This window comes from Falco naumanni, chromosome 4 (assembly GCF_017639655.2).
Source record: "Falco naumanni isolate bFalNau1 chromosome 4, bFalNau1.pat, whole genome shotgun sequence".
NCBI classification, from domain to species: domain Eukaryota; kingdom Metazoa; phylum Chordata; class Aves; order Falconiformes; family Falconidae; genus Falco; species Falco naumanni.
The window spans coordinates 112,825,314-112,838,630 of NC_054057.1; the positions used below are offsets into that span (position 1 = coordinate 112,825,314).

Genomic DNA, 13,317 nt, shown 5'->3' on the forward strand with positions numbered 1-13,317 from the left:
AACATTCAACTCTGCTCTCCATCAGCAGGTAACAACGTCTCCCTTCTCACAGTCCCTGATGTGCTGGACACTCTGCTTGACCAGGACTGTGGTCCTCATCTGGTCCAGGGAGCAATCTGTGTATCCCTGCTCATAGAGTCTTTGGGCAGGAGAACATCTTCCCCACAGAGCCTGAGCTCCTTCTGACCCACTCTGTGCTTGATAGGAAATCAAGACCTAGAACTGGCTGTGCCTCCTTACCCCTTTCTGACAGCTCTCCAGTGCACATGGCTCTAGTATAGATCTCTCTGAGCTCTACAGGGTCATTTTTCTTGCTTGCTTACACCTAATTCATAAAAGAGCATCTTCTCTCCTAATTTGCTGCTGCTTTGTATTTTTCCCTTGTCATATTTCTGCCTCTCTCTAAAAAACAAATACAACCTCAAAAAAAAAAAAAAAAAAGAAACCCATCAAAAAAACCCAACAAAAACAACGGTTTTTTTTCTTTTTCTGCTTTGTACCCCCAAGATGTTTCCTTTTCCTCCAAATGTACTTTGGGCTTTTCACAACAACCTGGCCACAGCACCCTACCACTACTGAAAGGGAGAACGCTGTCCTTTATTCATGCCCTTCTGTGTCCTCCTGCTTGTCTTTGAGATTTGCCAGCCCATGAATGACACCAGCAGAACTCACCAGGTATGATGTTTTTGTCTCTAAGACCCAGCCATTTTGGCCTCCAATGCTTTTCCATAGAGCTTAAGGATCCCAATTTGCACAGCTGGCTGCTTTGAGCACTGGTAACATACTGGATTTCTTTACACAATGTATTTAAATAACATAATAATTATAAGTGGGCTTAAAAAAAGCAATAGACTTTAAGCAAAAGCTATGTGCTGAACCAGACTGTGGCCTTCTCATCTGGATTTCAAAGAAGAAACAGCAACTGTATAGATTTATGGAGTAGATCTCTTGTCTGGGAGAATCAGTTCTTCACTGGATTTGCAGTTCCCTTCCACCACTATCCAAGAAACACTTGAATCCTAAGGTCACTGTCATGTCAGATAAGTCTTCTAATTTCTCCCACATGTGGACGCTTCCTCCCTGGTGAAGACTTCCTTCCCAGCCTCCTGCGTAGCCCTCACGGACTGCTAGATCCCTCTGTTTCTGCTGAACCACCCAGTGTCTCTTTCCCACCCATGCACTCCTCTGGCACCACAGCTTACGACCAACCTATAGATTCCTGCAGCAAGTGCACAGCTTGCATTTGGTCTAGAATTTTTTGTGGTAACAGATACACACCAACTAGTGGTTTGTGATTGTTGTGGGGTTCTTTCAAATCACTCCTAATGACAGATAACGTCATTAATTGTTCACAGGGCTGAATAGCCTTATTGATTAAAAGCTTTCACCTTTTTTTCCATGCCTGAAATGTTCTGTCTTCATTTACTGATTCTTACTAATCCATTGTTTGCTGCATAGAAGAGCTTCCTGCTGGCAGGATTCAAAGTTTTGTCATTCACGAAATTTCTCTATTTGCTTAATTTTAAGTGTCTTCTTTTGAGACAAACTGACACACTATGCAATCACTTCGGTCTTTCAAGACTCCTGGGTATACAACCCCTCTGCCTGGGAAAGGATGCAATCTCTGGTCTGACATTCCAAGCCTGGGAAAGCACTGTGGAAGACTAACATGTCTTGAATTAAGTACAGCAGCTCTCCAGGGCTCTCAGAATTCTTCAGGACCTGAATCTTAGGGGTGACTGGAAAGGCAGGTCAGGGCTTCCCAAATGTGTTAGATTTCCAGGCCACCTAGGCTGAAACAACGTTGGTGCGGATAGAGAGCCTGAGAAGAGCAAATGCAACTGAAAATCCCCTAGGACCCGTGACTGGAGAAGAGGAAAAGGGCTAAATGCTGTACTCACCCACTTGCGGGGCCTCCCTCTTGGCCTCTTCCCAGCAGAAGGTCCTACCTTTGTGGAAAACAAAGTGGGGGGAAAAATACCTTCAGCTCTCATTTGCTGGGCACTATGACTAATACACTGAACGTGGCCAAGGTTGTTGTGAGACAGTTAGCAGAAAAGAAGAAAGCTGGGGATAGAAGACAGTTGAGGAGGAAACCCCTGCCAGACTATACTGGTTGTGACTATTTGGCAATGGTGGAGGAGAAACACTAGAAGGAAGCTGCTGAACAGGCAATGGCAACACAGGACTAAACCCACAATAACTGGTTTGTCCAACAGTGGCAATTAAAGCTGAGCTGAATTAGGGGCAATTTTCACTGTCTATCACTAACGTAAGAGAAACCTCCCTGCTTGCTGCTCTAGCAGGGACAGCCAGCTCCTCTCTCACCCATAAAGAAATATAAACCATTTACTCTTACCATTTGTCCAGATACAGCAGTCACTTTCTTGCTTCCTTTTGGCCTTCCTCGTGGTTTCTTCACTGGCAATGGTCCCAGAGCTTCCTCCTAGATAAAAGGAGAAAACCATTTAAACAGGATCTTCCCTGGAACTTACAGCTTCTCATTCTAAGATGTCTTAGACTATCTTATATCAATAACAGCACCCAGGCCACTAAATACCTGGTTGTCTCTGCTTCTCCAGCTGTGAAGTGCATTAGAAGATGGCAATACCCCTACCCCTTTGTCTTTTGGGCTGGGGAAATGAATAAGTTCCCAGAACTCTGACCATAGTGCCTGGAAGAGAAAAAGCCTTGGCCTTCTCCACTGTATTTAGCTACTGGTACAGAAAAAGAGGCTGATGACACTTGAAAATCTCCAGACTGGAACAGAGATCTGCCTAGCTCCTCTCATGCCATTTCCTGGCCTGAACAGACATGGCTCAACACATTAGAGGCACATCCGAAGCCCGTGGCTGAGATGTCCCAGGGTGCAAATATCGCTGCTTTCCTGAATAGCAGTAATATTTACAACATCATACCTCAGCTTCCCTTGCTCGTTGTTAGTGAGCAGATTCCCAGGGCTGCCTGCAAATCCTATTAGGCTAATGCCATAGCATCCTCAGGCAACCTCTCAGGGTGATGTGCCCTCACCTGTGGCTGCTTCTTTGGTCTTCCCCTCTTTCTCTTCAGGCCCTCAGTCAGTGTAGATGTGTCGGGGTTCACTGGCCTCTCGTTGCTCATGTTGGCACCTTCCACAGTTTCCAGATGATAATCCAACAGATTATTTTTCCATGGACTGGGAAATAAAACGTATCTCCTCTTTCTTTCTCTATCTTGTTATGGATTCTCCTCTACCTGCAAGGCTGGAATAGTGAGAGAGAATAAGGCATGACAGCTTGCTATCCGCTGGAAGACTCTGGGACACAGCAGACATTCAGAAGCGTAACCGTGCTTCATAAATATTAATTGAACCATTCCCTTACATGGCCTATTGTTCAGCTTTCTGAGGCTTTTGGCCAAAGGCGCTGATTGCTCCAGGTGCCACAGCGTGTTGGTACCTCTGTCTACCTTTCCTCCCTCGTTAGCCAGTTTCATCCAAACTGACAAAGACAATGTGTTCAGCTCTCTGAACTCCCCTCTTCGTCAGCTTCCATTGTCTGAGGAGGAAGGAGGTGGGAGACAAAGTGGTGGTGGTGAGTTAAAAATGCCCAATTCAAGGGCAAAGCTTCATTTGGAGCTCCTATATCATCAGCTAATCAAAGCTAATCCTGAGGACCAAATTCACAGCAGAAAGAGCCTTATAACTGGATGCTTAAGAGAAAAAGTATCAGGATACAAACTCTTATTAAAGAGGTGAATGTGACTCTGGAGCTGCCCCTCAAGAGTTTGTTCCTGATCACTGGCTGAACAGGTGCTGTCTGGAGAGGTGGCCTGACCCCACCTCAGAGTGCTCAGCCTCTGGTCTTGCACAAGGCTCACTGTTTCCTACAGGACAGAAGTCACTCAGACCTGGAGCACTGGCTTGTCTACTGCAAGTTTTGTATCAGCAGGGTTGCCAACCTCCTCGCTGTCCCCAAGCTCTGCTTAGTTCCTGCTGTGGTTGGAATGAGCCCTGATCTGACTTGTTTGCTCCAATAACCAAGGTCACAAGCTGTTGAAGGTACATAGGACACCAATTACTTCCTTGCTGCTGCTTGAGGTTTCTCCTCTGGCACTGTCTGCCAGAGAAGGTGGCAGTCTGACTGTGAGCCTTCACACCCCCACATCCCAATGCAGAAAGAGACCTTCACCAGAAGCTCAGCTGGCACCTTAATCCCAGGCTCATTAAGAGAGGTGGAGGTCACTAGCCTTGCTTGCGTGTAAGTAAACCCTAGCCAAGGATCCAAGTCCAGCTCCCAGTTTGCTGATCTGCTGGAAAAAGGCACTTGCACCTCCCTCAGACCTTGGCCCTCCTTTCCTTCTTGCCCAGGAGGGAGATGAGATGGGCTGAGGGGACTGAGCCTGGCTGGATAGAGACCAGCAGTGCTGGCTGAATCCTCTTTTGTCAGTAATTCTTACCACAAAATAAATAGCTGAGAATAGTGCAGCCGGGAAACCAACTTCTGTGCAAAGCCATTGCCACCTTCTCACCTAGACATTGTGTGTGTAATCTGCCTTGCCTATAGAAGTTCTTCTACCCTCACCTAAGAAATGTTTTTTTGCAGCTCTTTGCTCTACCTGTTTTGTTTCTCCTTTCTCACTTGTTGAATTAAAGGTAACAACAGTGTGCTTTAGCAGCTCTTTGTCCTATGGGCCCTGAGCGCTGCTGGGTCCCTAAGTCCCTCTGGCAGGCCCTGCCTGAGGCAATAAAGGCAGCATTGCAAATAAGAGAACAGCTGCCCCATGAAGAAGAGTGTGACTGTTTTCTTCAACATAATGCTGGAGGGCAGAAGCTGGGTTCGGCTCGGGTTCATGCATGAGCAGCCCTACCCAGCAAACTCCCTCTGGATGTCCCTTTGTGCTCACTGTTGGCACCTGGCTCACAGGTGCTGCTGCACCACTCGGCTTTTCATTCCAAACCTCTGATCAGAGGGCGATGGAAAGCCTGCAGCTCAGGTCTCTGAGTTCAGGCTGCGTCTGGAGGGGAGACAGTTAGGAAAAGAAAAAAAAGTTTCTCTGTACTTGCAAGCCATGCACAGTTGCTGCCAGTTCCCTCAGAGACAAGCATGAAACACTTTTGCAGTCTCTTTCAGAGAAGAGCTGTGCTTTCAGGAACTGTTACCAGAGCTGTGTAGTCTAATCAGATGTTCAAATTCCAAAGATGAGACAGCCTTAACTGTAGATGACAACAAACACCCTGCCCTCTGGTCCAGCTACTGTTTCCTGCATCTGCATTTACTGGTCAGAACTGGGGCTCAAACGGCCTTGTGCCGGTCCTGGCACGTGGGGCGAGCTGAAGCAGGAGGCAGTCCCCGAGGTACACAGGCCCTGGACTGCCCGAAGAGCAGAGGAGCCTTGGTGCCTCTTCCCAAGGGAGCTCCAAGCCAGCCCTGGCTTGTGCTGCACACGGGCCAGCCCAGAGCGCTGCAAAGGTGGCTTGAAGCCTCCTGAGCTTGAGCCGCCCCTCAGGCGCCTGGAAAGGGAACAGGCAACGCCATAGGAACGTGCAAGTGTGAAAGTGCCGTCCGAGCCAGCGCCCTGAGAAGACATTATGGCTGCTTTGACAACACGGCTTCTACCTATGGATCACAGCAACTGGAAAGCACCGGTTCAGTGTTTCTTGGAATTCAGGTCCTAATGATAGTGTGTGGAAAAGATTTAAGGAGGAAATACAAACATGTCCTTGAAAAGCATCATATATGCATGTTTTTTCCTGGTAATGCCAAAGTGTAAGGAACAGGATGAATGATGAGGTATGGCAGGTATTGTCAAAGAAAACAACAACAGATGTAGTATATGTGGTGAAGGCTGTGCTGATAGGAAGGCTGACTTATGTATCTGTATTTTATTTTTAAATTTCAGATCACACTATCTGCTTGGTCACCTCAGGCTGGACACGCAGAATCTGAAAGCATCACTGGCAGATGCCGCAAGAAAACTTCCAGCCTTCACACCACATTCTAACAATGCAGTCATGACAGACACTGAAGCCATTCCTCTTATTGACATAGCCTCTCTTACGAGTTCACTGTAACTGAAACCTGCATTAAATCCAAATTTTGCATGTCATTATTCAAGTGGGAGCAACCACAGTGTACAGAACTCATTTTCCCCAGATGCAAAGAAAGTCAGTTCTTACTCAAAGATTGTTTTCTAAATCTTGTTAGACTGATACACTCTACAAAGTCTTTCACATACCTGGCAAGCTTTCTACAGGCAGGACTGCAGACAAACAGTACAGAGACTGCCAGGAGATAGCAGTGCCTTTGTACATCACTCTTCCACCTTCCCATCACCCACTAAAGGCACATACTTCTTGAAGGCTGGTGTGGAAAGAAAAAAACACAAGCAAAGCTATACAAGCATCAGCTCTTAGGGCTTTTGTAAGTTTTACATGACTCAATGTAAGATGCATAAAAAGCAAAAGCACCCACTGCAATTCTACTTCAAATTTCTCAACAATAGCTTTCCATTTATATACATAAAAACCTAAACCAATATTGACTCCCATTGTATACCAAAAACCAGGTATGTTTTCCAGGGTCACTGCACTCCCTGCTGAGAGTGGAGCTAGCAGGGCTGAATTCCAGTCCTGTACACTGTCCGCAAGATCTAAAAAGTCCAGACACTCACAGGCCTTAAATCACCTTTATGTCAGCCAAGTACGCAGCTTTGCAAACGATGCAGATATGTGAACACATGTTTTTGGCAGTATTCAGACCTCTGTGTTGCAGAGACATCACCTAAAACAAAGCATCTCATGTCCCAAAAGCATTCCCAGGGACCTGGCAGAGGGCAGGGGATTCTCACAGTCTAATACTTTGAACCGGATTTGGGTGCTAAGTTGTACAAACCCAGTTTTTCTACCATACCAAATCCTTAAGAAAGAAAAGCTCCTCCTCAGGGCAATGGAGCTGTAGTCCAACACAGGGTACCGAGTAGTGTTCTTGAGGGACTTCTTCCTTTCTACAGACTACAGAGGAAGCCTTGTGGATGTGCTTGCTGACTTGGGCAGGCAAATTAAATGGCAGAACCCCATTCCTAATTGTTTCCTTGGGGAGGTTAAATTTTAGGCTATGTCCTTAGGAGAGATACAATAGGACACAGGGATGCTTGAGACATCGTACTAAACCCCCTAAACTGTGTGCATGATTCACAGCAAGTGCTACCAGAAAATGACACTCTAGCTGCAGTGCCCGCATAGGAAATACAGAGCTCAGAAAGCCTTGTTCGAGGCATAATAGGAGCATGATTATAAGAGGCCCTTCATTACAGCCTTAACTCCGGCACTGTCTCTATAATAATAGCAAAAAACTACCCACAGAGCACAACTCCCACTTAGTAGCACAGCACCATTGTTCAGCTGTCACGTGTGACAAAGTAAATCCAGGGTAACTTCACTGACGTGAACATGGTCACTCTCGTAAAAGGGAGGGGGGGGATTTGGCCCAAGTCCTGCATCAAGTGGAAGAGGATAAAAGACTTTGTTAAAGACATCTAAAGAAGGGGACTAAAAAGGCCAGGCAGAGAAAAACCTTTCATTCCAGTAACTGTAGTAATAACCATCTGCACTTGCATTATGAGAAATTACTTTCACCTTCCAAGAAATCAAATGCTCATGTCTTTTCAGATCTCGCAGCAGATCAAGAAATAGCACAGCTTGTCATGGTTCCCCATGGACCGTTTTACCAGAAAAGCAGGACAGCCAAGCTCTAGAATATCTCCCTTGGGAAAGAGCAGTGGTAGTAACGCTCTGGCAAATGCACTTTTCTGCCAGATTTTTCTGTGAAATGAGGAACTTATGGGCTACTAAATCAAGCTTGTGGCAACAGCAGGTAACTGCCATGGTCTCATCAATCACATATCAGAAACATAAATAACCTCAAAAGGCGATTTCCCTAACTACTTTTAGTGGCTAAGTCTAAGCCTTCTTTGGTGTCATGCTTAAAAGACTCCTATTTCCTTGCCTGCTTTTTTTTTTTTTTTTTTAAGGAGCAATTTATTGTCATTAGTTCTAGCATCTCTAGAGTCCTTCAGCAGCAGCATTCCTCTCTCCTACATTTTTAAACCTACTCTATGAGATAAAGACACATTAATTGGATCTCCCCCATCTATCTTGCCCAGCTGAACAAGCCAGTGTGTTCCAGTTCTTGGGATGTGATCATATCTCCTGACCATTTTGGCTGTCATTTACACGCTTTGCAATCCGAGCTCAACACTTCTGAATATGATAAGGATTCTTACTCTCAAAACTGTTTTCAGTGAGGACATCTTGACTAACTTAACCTCCCACTTATCTGAGAAGCATGGGCTAAGCAACAGTTCAGTTGGAAAAACTCAGGTTTTGTGTAACATCAGTAGCATGACCTTCCCAACTGATTCAACCAGCAAGCTATTCCACCACCTCCAGCATGTCCCAACTGATAGAATATCCAATTCAGAAGACAGAAACTATTCAAGCTTACAGAGGACAGATAAACCACCCCAGGAACTGTACAGGCTTCCATATTTCATATCAGCGCTAGGGACCAGTTCAAGGCCTGAACAGGAACTTCTGGTAGCTACCTACAGAGCTGCACTTCCGACTTTGTTATAGATTTCTCTGTGTAACTCTAATGAAAGGGCCTTCGTGTGTTTCGGTTCCCCATCCACAAAGTGGTGCATACTTCCCTGACTGCTGAGCTATGCTGGTGATGGGGCTGTGGGGAGAGACCCCAAGAGAGGCAGGAAGAAGCCATCCTGCCTGTGCCTGTTCCTCTGAGACAGCCAGCACAGTAGACAGGTGCTACCAGCTGCGATGGAAGCTTATGGACTAAACTCCTGTTTACTAGGAAACAGTGCTGGAAACTTTTTTTTACATTGGAGACATGCACAGCTACATGGGAAAAGGGTTGCTGATTACCGAGTCTCAAGCAATGATGTGGACATGAACAGCCTCTGTTTCCTAGTTCCCAGATCCTGAGCACCCAGCTTCAGCACACTGCAAGGGCACCTCTTGAACAAACCTATGATTGATGCAAGGCTTGTGAACTTCTCTGTCTAGATACCTGAGCCAGCTACCAGCCCGAGAGGCACCCTGCTTATCCTAATCCATACGCCACTAATCATAGAAATACTACCATGGCTCTGCCGTAGCTAGCCTAACGTAGTCCCATTTCTCCCTTGGAAAAGTGAGGCTTCGCACTTGTTTGTGGAATGAGTCAGGCCAGGTGGGGATCCTAGCTGCCCTGAGGTTCTGTTCATTTCTGTACGTGCAGGACTTTTCCTGAAGGCTGCCACATACTCCCACAGTGAAGGGCTCAACCTCAGTCCTACCTCAGTGCCACCAGCTCCCCAGCCCTGCCAAGGGCCCAGGCTTCCTGTGGTCAGAGCAGGCAAAGCAAGGAGGCAGTTAACCATCCCAGGGAAGACGTGTAAAAGCATGCTGGATGCCAAGACCAGAGAAGAAGAGAGATCTGGAACTTGTTCCTGACTCTCACCTTGGGCAAGTCACGTAATCTTTCTGTGCTTCACATTTTCTGTCTATAAGATTAAGGAATAACACTGGAAGTATTAGAAGTATTAACACTTGTCCTCAACCTGGGGTGGAGAGACTGAGGATTAAATCATTCTGATTTGTAGGGTACAACTCAGAAACCCCAGCAGAAGGGAACAGAGCAAGACATTAGCAGACTGCACCAGCAGCCTCCCCCATGCTGTGTTTGGCAGCACAAAGGAGAGGCTGTCACAACTGAAGAAAAACAGCCGAGATCAGCCACATCCTGCTGGGCAGAAAAACACACCCTCACCCTCTTTCCCCAGGAAGCTGAAGTGGGATCAGTTTGGCCAAAGCTGTAACCTGGAGTCCCCTGCCCTGGGAACGCGGCGCGGCAGCGCTGGGGTGCGATTAGGGGTCCCTGGAGCTGCAGCGCTGCCAGCCTGCACAGCGCTTCTCGCCCGCTGCCGAAGCCGAGCAGGCAGCGGAGACAGGGTTCTCACCATCTCTATCCAAGGAAACTCACGTACCCAACTCAGGACCCCAAGTCTTGAGGCCTCCACCTGAGGTCTTAAGACACCCTTCCAACACTTCTCGCAAAAGTGTCAAGCAAGATCAGTGACATCAGTGCCTCTGTGAGGATTGCAGACTCCCCAGCATTGCACATTAAGAGTCTGTTAAAATTCTCCCTTAGGGAATTTGCCCAGAGACCCAAATGTTTGATAAAGGACTCTCTTCTCTTGAGTCTCTGTCCCTACACTTTCACCAAAAAGCAAGCTCCCCAAGCACTGCAGAGTTAAACCAGTGGAGAAGAAACAACAGTATTCACAGGGTAATAAAAGGATAAGGAGAAATCTGTGGTTACTAAAACAAAATTGAAAATCAGAGTCTTTTCTTACTTCAGATAAGCCTCACTCCGCCACCAAATTTCTATCTTGTTCAGCCCAACTACTGACATCAGCCAAACACTGTCCACTTGCACAAACCCAGGAAACGGCCCTCTGAATTTCCTGTGAGGACAGGCACTTTGGCACCTGCCATGGCGACATACGAGGCAGCAAGATGCAATTTATTAATCCCTGTGCCTTAATACACCCCAGTGCTTTGCAGATGAGCTCGGCATACACATTTCAAATGCAGGCTGGCTAACGCGGTAAGAAAGGAACAAGATTACCTGGTGAGAAGTTGGGCAGCACCACTTGACCTGACCCCAGCAGCCCTAGCAATGAGGGCAGGAGAGCAAGACAGAGGTATCCAGCAGCTGACACCCCTCCTGCACTGGAGAGAAGCAGCTAAGAGAAATCCCTGCACACATTCGTTTCAGGAGCCTTACAATGAGCCGAATGCTATTTATTGCGCTCCCAGTTAGCAATATGGAAAGCAGCATGAGCGCTGCCAGCGACCTCCTTCCGATGGCAGTCCTGAGTAGCAACAGCAAGTGAAACTGAGTTCACCTCAGCCTGCCTGGAACCTCACACTAAACCAGCAACAACCAAAAATAAGGACACCCCACCCCAACCCACTCACACCAGCCAGCTTGTACCACTGCCCTGCTTGCTAAAAATAAGGCCCGTTTCCAAACGTGAAATGAATGATCTGAATAAAGGGGACAGATCGTTTCGCAGACTTCCTTCTTTACAAATGCTAGAAAGAATCACGCTGACCCTGTTTTATGAAAGAAAAATACCAGAACAAAGAAACCCCAAATGGGTAGCCCCAGGAAGGCTTGTGATAACAAAGTGGTTATTAATCTGAGTGCAAAATGTGCTCGGGGCATTTACTGTAAGCCACAAAAAAATGGGAAGCTGACTTCACTTGAGCATAAATATACATGGCTCTAAGTTCAGTATTCAACATTGATTATGTGAACAACCATTAGGGCTGGCAAAAGTCCCCAGAAGTATTTTGCAAAAAAGAATGCAGACTTTTCATATGACTGACTCGGTATATTTAAGACATGTATATTGTGGTTCTTGCACCATTAGCAAACCCAGAAAATCAAAAAAAATCTCAATCTGTACCTGTATAAAACCCATCAGAGTATCTTAGAGACAAAGTCTGAGACTCTTCTTTATGTCAAGTAGTATATTGTTTATAGTGACAGTACAATTGAATAAACTGAAAACTAATTTTTTTTTCTCAGAGCTGTCCATATAAAAGATCACTTGAGTTCCTTGGTGATTTATGAAGGTGTCAGTAATGCACTTAAATCACTTACTGCAATCTGGAAAATACCAGTCTCTAGCTTATTAAACCACGGGAATGATGATCTCTTCTTTAAACGTGTACATGGGGGCTCTGGAAATGTGTCCAGTTCTTGGGGCTGCCATGTGTTTCCTCTGTAACCTCAGGAAAGTCACCGTTCCTTTGTACTCAGTTTCCCACACGTAAAATGGGGATAACACACAACACACAGAACACCTGGCTTATGTAGACAGTATTTTCTTGGCCAAGAAATAAATTTCCCACACATAATTACACAGGTCTTAGACAAAGTGCCTCAAGACTTTACTTGGAGCTCCTAACCACTAATAAAACAAAATGAACATGAAATATTAAGAAAAGCCTTTAAGCACCCCTGCAACAATATCTGATCTAAAAATCATTTAAAAGTATATGAATTCAAGTACCTGAAAATTATCTATTAATCTAAATGCTTAAATATATGTAGCTAATCCATCAAAAATCTTCCTGCAGACACACTACTGTATCGTATAGAAACATGCAAATTTTTTTCATTTTTTTAAATTAAAATATTTTAATATTATTTTAAATATCACTAGAGACAAAACTGTATGCATGCTGTAGAAACAGTGTAATCATAAAGTCTAGGTCAGATTTTGTATGAAATGAAGAAATCTGCAGTTCGTATGGATACTTCCTGGCAAGGAAATTTTAAACTTGATTCTACAGCACTAAACCAGAGATGGTTGACTGTCCACAAGTACAAAGAACATCATTAATACTGTAAAAATTAAACTTCTAGTTAGAAAATGTCAGATATAAAATTGGCACATGGAGTCCTATTTAACCTTTATTGGGCATATATTGAAGAATAGTGTCTTTAATTCAATATCCACACTTCATAATTTCATTAGCATTTAAGGCCAAGAAAAATGATTCAATAATTCTGTATATAAATGACTGTCATTTCATCATTATCCTTGGACTGAGCCCAAAACTTTTATACTTGGCTGAAACATCAGTCCCAGAAAATCATGTGTTCTTGATTTAAAGTCATCACGGGATGGAGAATGTACCACTACTGTTGGACATGTGTTCCAGTGGTTAATCCCCTTTAAAAAAGATGCCTAGTTTACAATTTGATTTGTGTGCTTTCACATTGCAGGTGCTGGTTCTTATCATACTCTTCTCAGATAAGCACCCAGCCTACCTGTTTCCTACCTCCCCTGCTCAGCGATACTTCTACACTGTTATCAAGTCCACTCACACTATTATTCAAAAAAATTAAATAGACTGAGTTCCTTAAGTCTCACACTGTAAAGCTTTTTTTTCTAAAAAACAAACAAACAAACAAAAAAAAACCACAAAAAAAATGTGTGCCCCTCTCCTCATCTTCAAATATTAACAAATTTTAAGAAGAGAGCCTGTTCACAATTGCACCATCTTAGGAAATTTCTCTTTCAGAGGCCCCATGAAGGAGGAACAAGCATGAGCTGGACCAAGCAGAAGAAAAACAGCAGCAGCCAAATCTGGAGGACAGAAGTCCTTCAAATTCCCTCCCCTTAGATAGGGGGTGGGGGGGTGGAATATCAAATTAGCAAGGTTTCCATTCCTGAGTGACTTGCTAATCTATTAATGTC

General features: G+C 45.0%; 2 protein-coding genes across 4 annotated transcripts in view; one reads left to right on the forward strand and one right to left on the reverse strand.

The window, feature by feature from the left end:
- C4H3orf18 (chromosome 4 C3orf18 homolog) overlaps window positions 1–6,105 on the forward strand; it is a 27,830-nt gene extending 21,725 nt beyond the window's left edge. The window contains exon 5 of the mRNA XM_040590934.1: window positions 5,881–6,105. Coding sequence (XP_040446868.1) covers window positions 5,881–5,982 — 102 coding nt within the window. The 3' untranslated portion in view covers window positions 5,983–6,105. The remainder of the gene's footprint in view (window positions 1–5,880) is intronic.
- The window catches only part of LOC121086755 (high mobility group protein HMGI-C-like), a 20,058-nt gene extending 8,801 nt beyond the window's left edge, over window positions 1–11,257 (reverse strand). Inside the window, exons 1-5 of one of the 3 annotated variants that reach the window (XM_040590925.1) lie at window positions 10,668–11,257; window positions 4,849–4,995; window positions 3,031–3,242; window positions 2,360–2,446; window positions 1,902–1,949 (exon numbers count right to left, since the gene is read on the reverse strand). In XM_040590925.1, coding sequence (XP_040446859.1) covers window positions 1,902–1,949; window positions 2,360–2,446; window positions 3,031–3,120 — 225 coding nt within the window. In that variant the 5' untranslated portion in view covers window positions 3,121–3,242; window positions 4,849–4,995; window positions 10,668–11,257. The remainder of the gene's footprint in view (window positions 1–1,901; window positions 1,950–2,359; window positions 2,447–3,030; window positions 3,243–4,848; window positions 4,996–10,667) is intronic. The other 2 variants (XM_040590926.1, XM_040590924.1) reach the window with 2 other exon arrangements.
- Window positions 11,258–13,317: the final 2,060 nt, after the last annotated feature.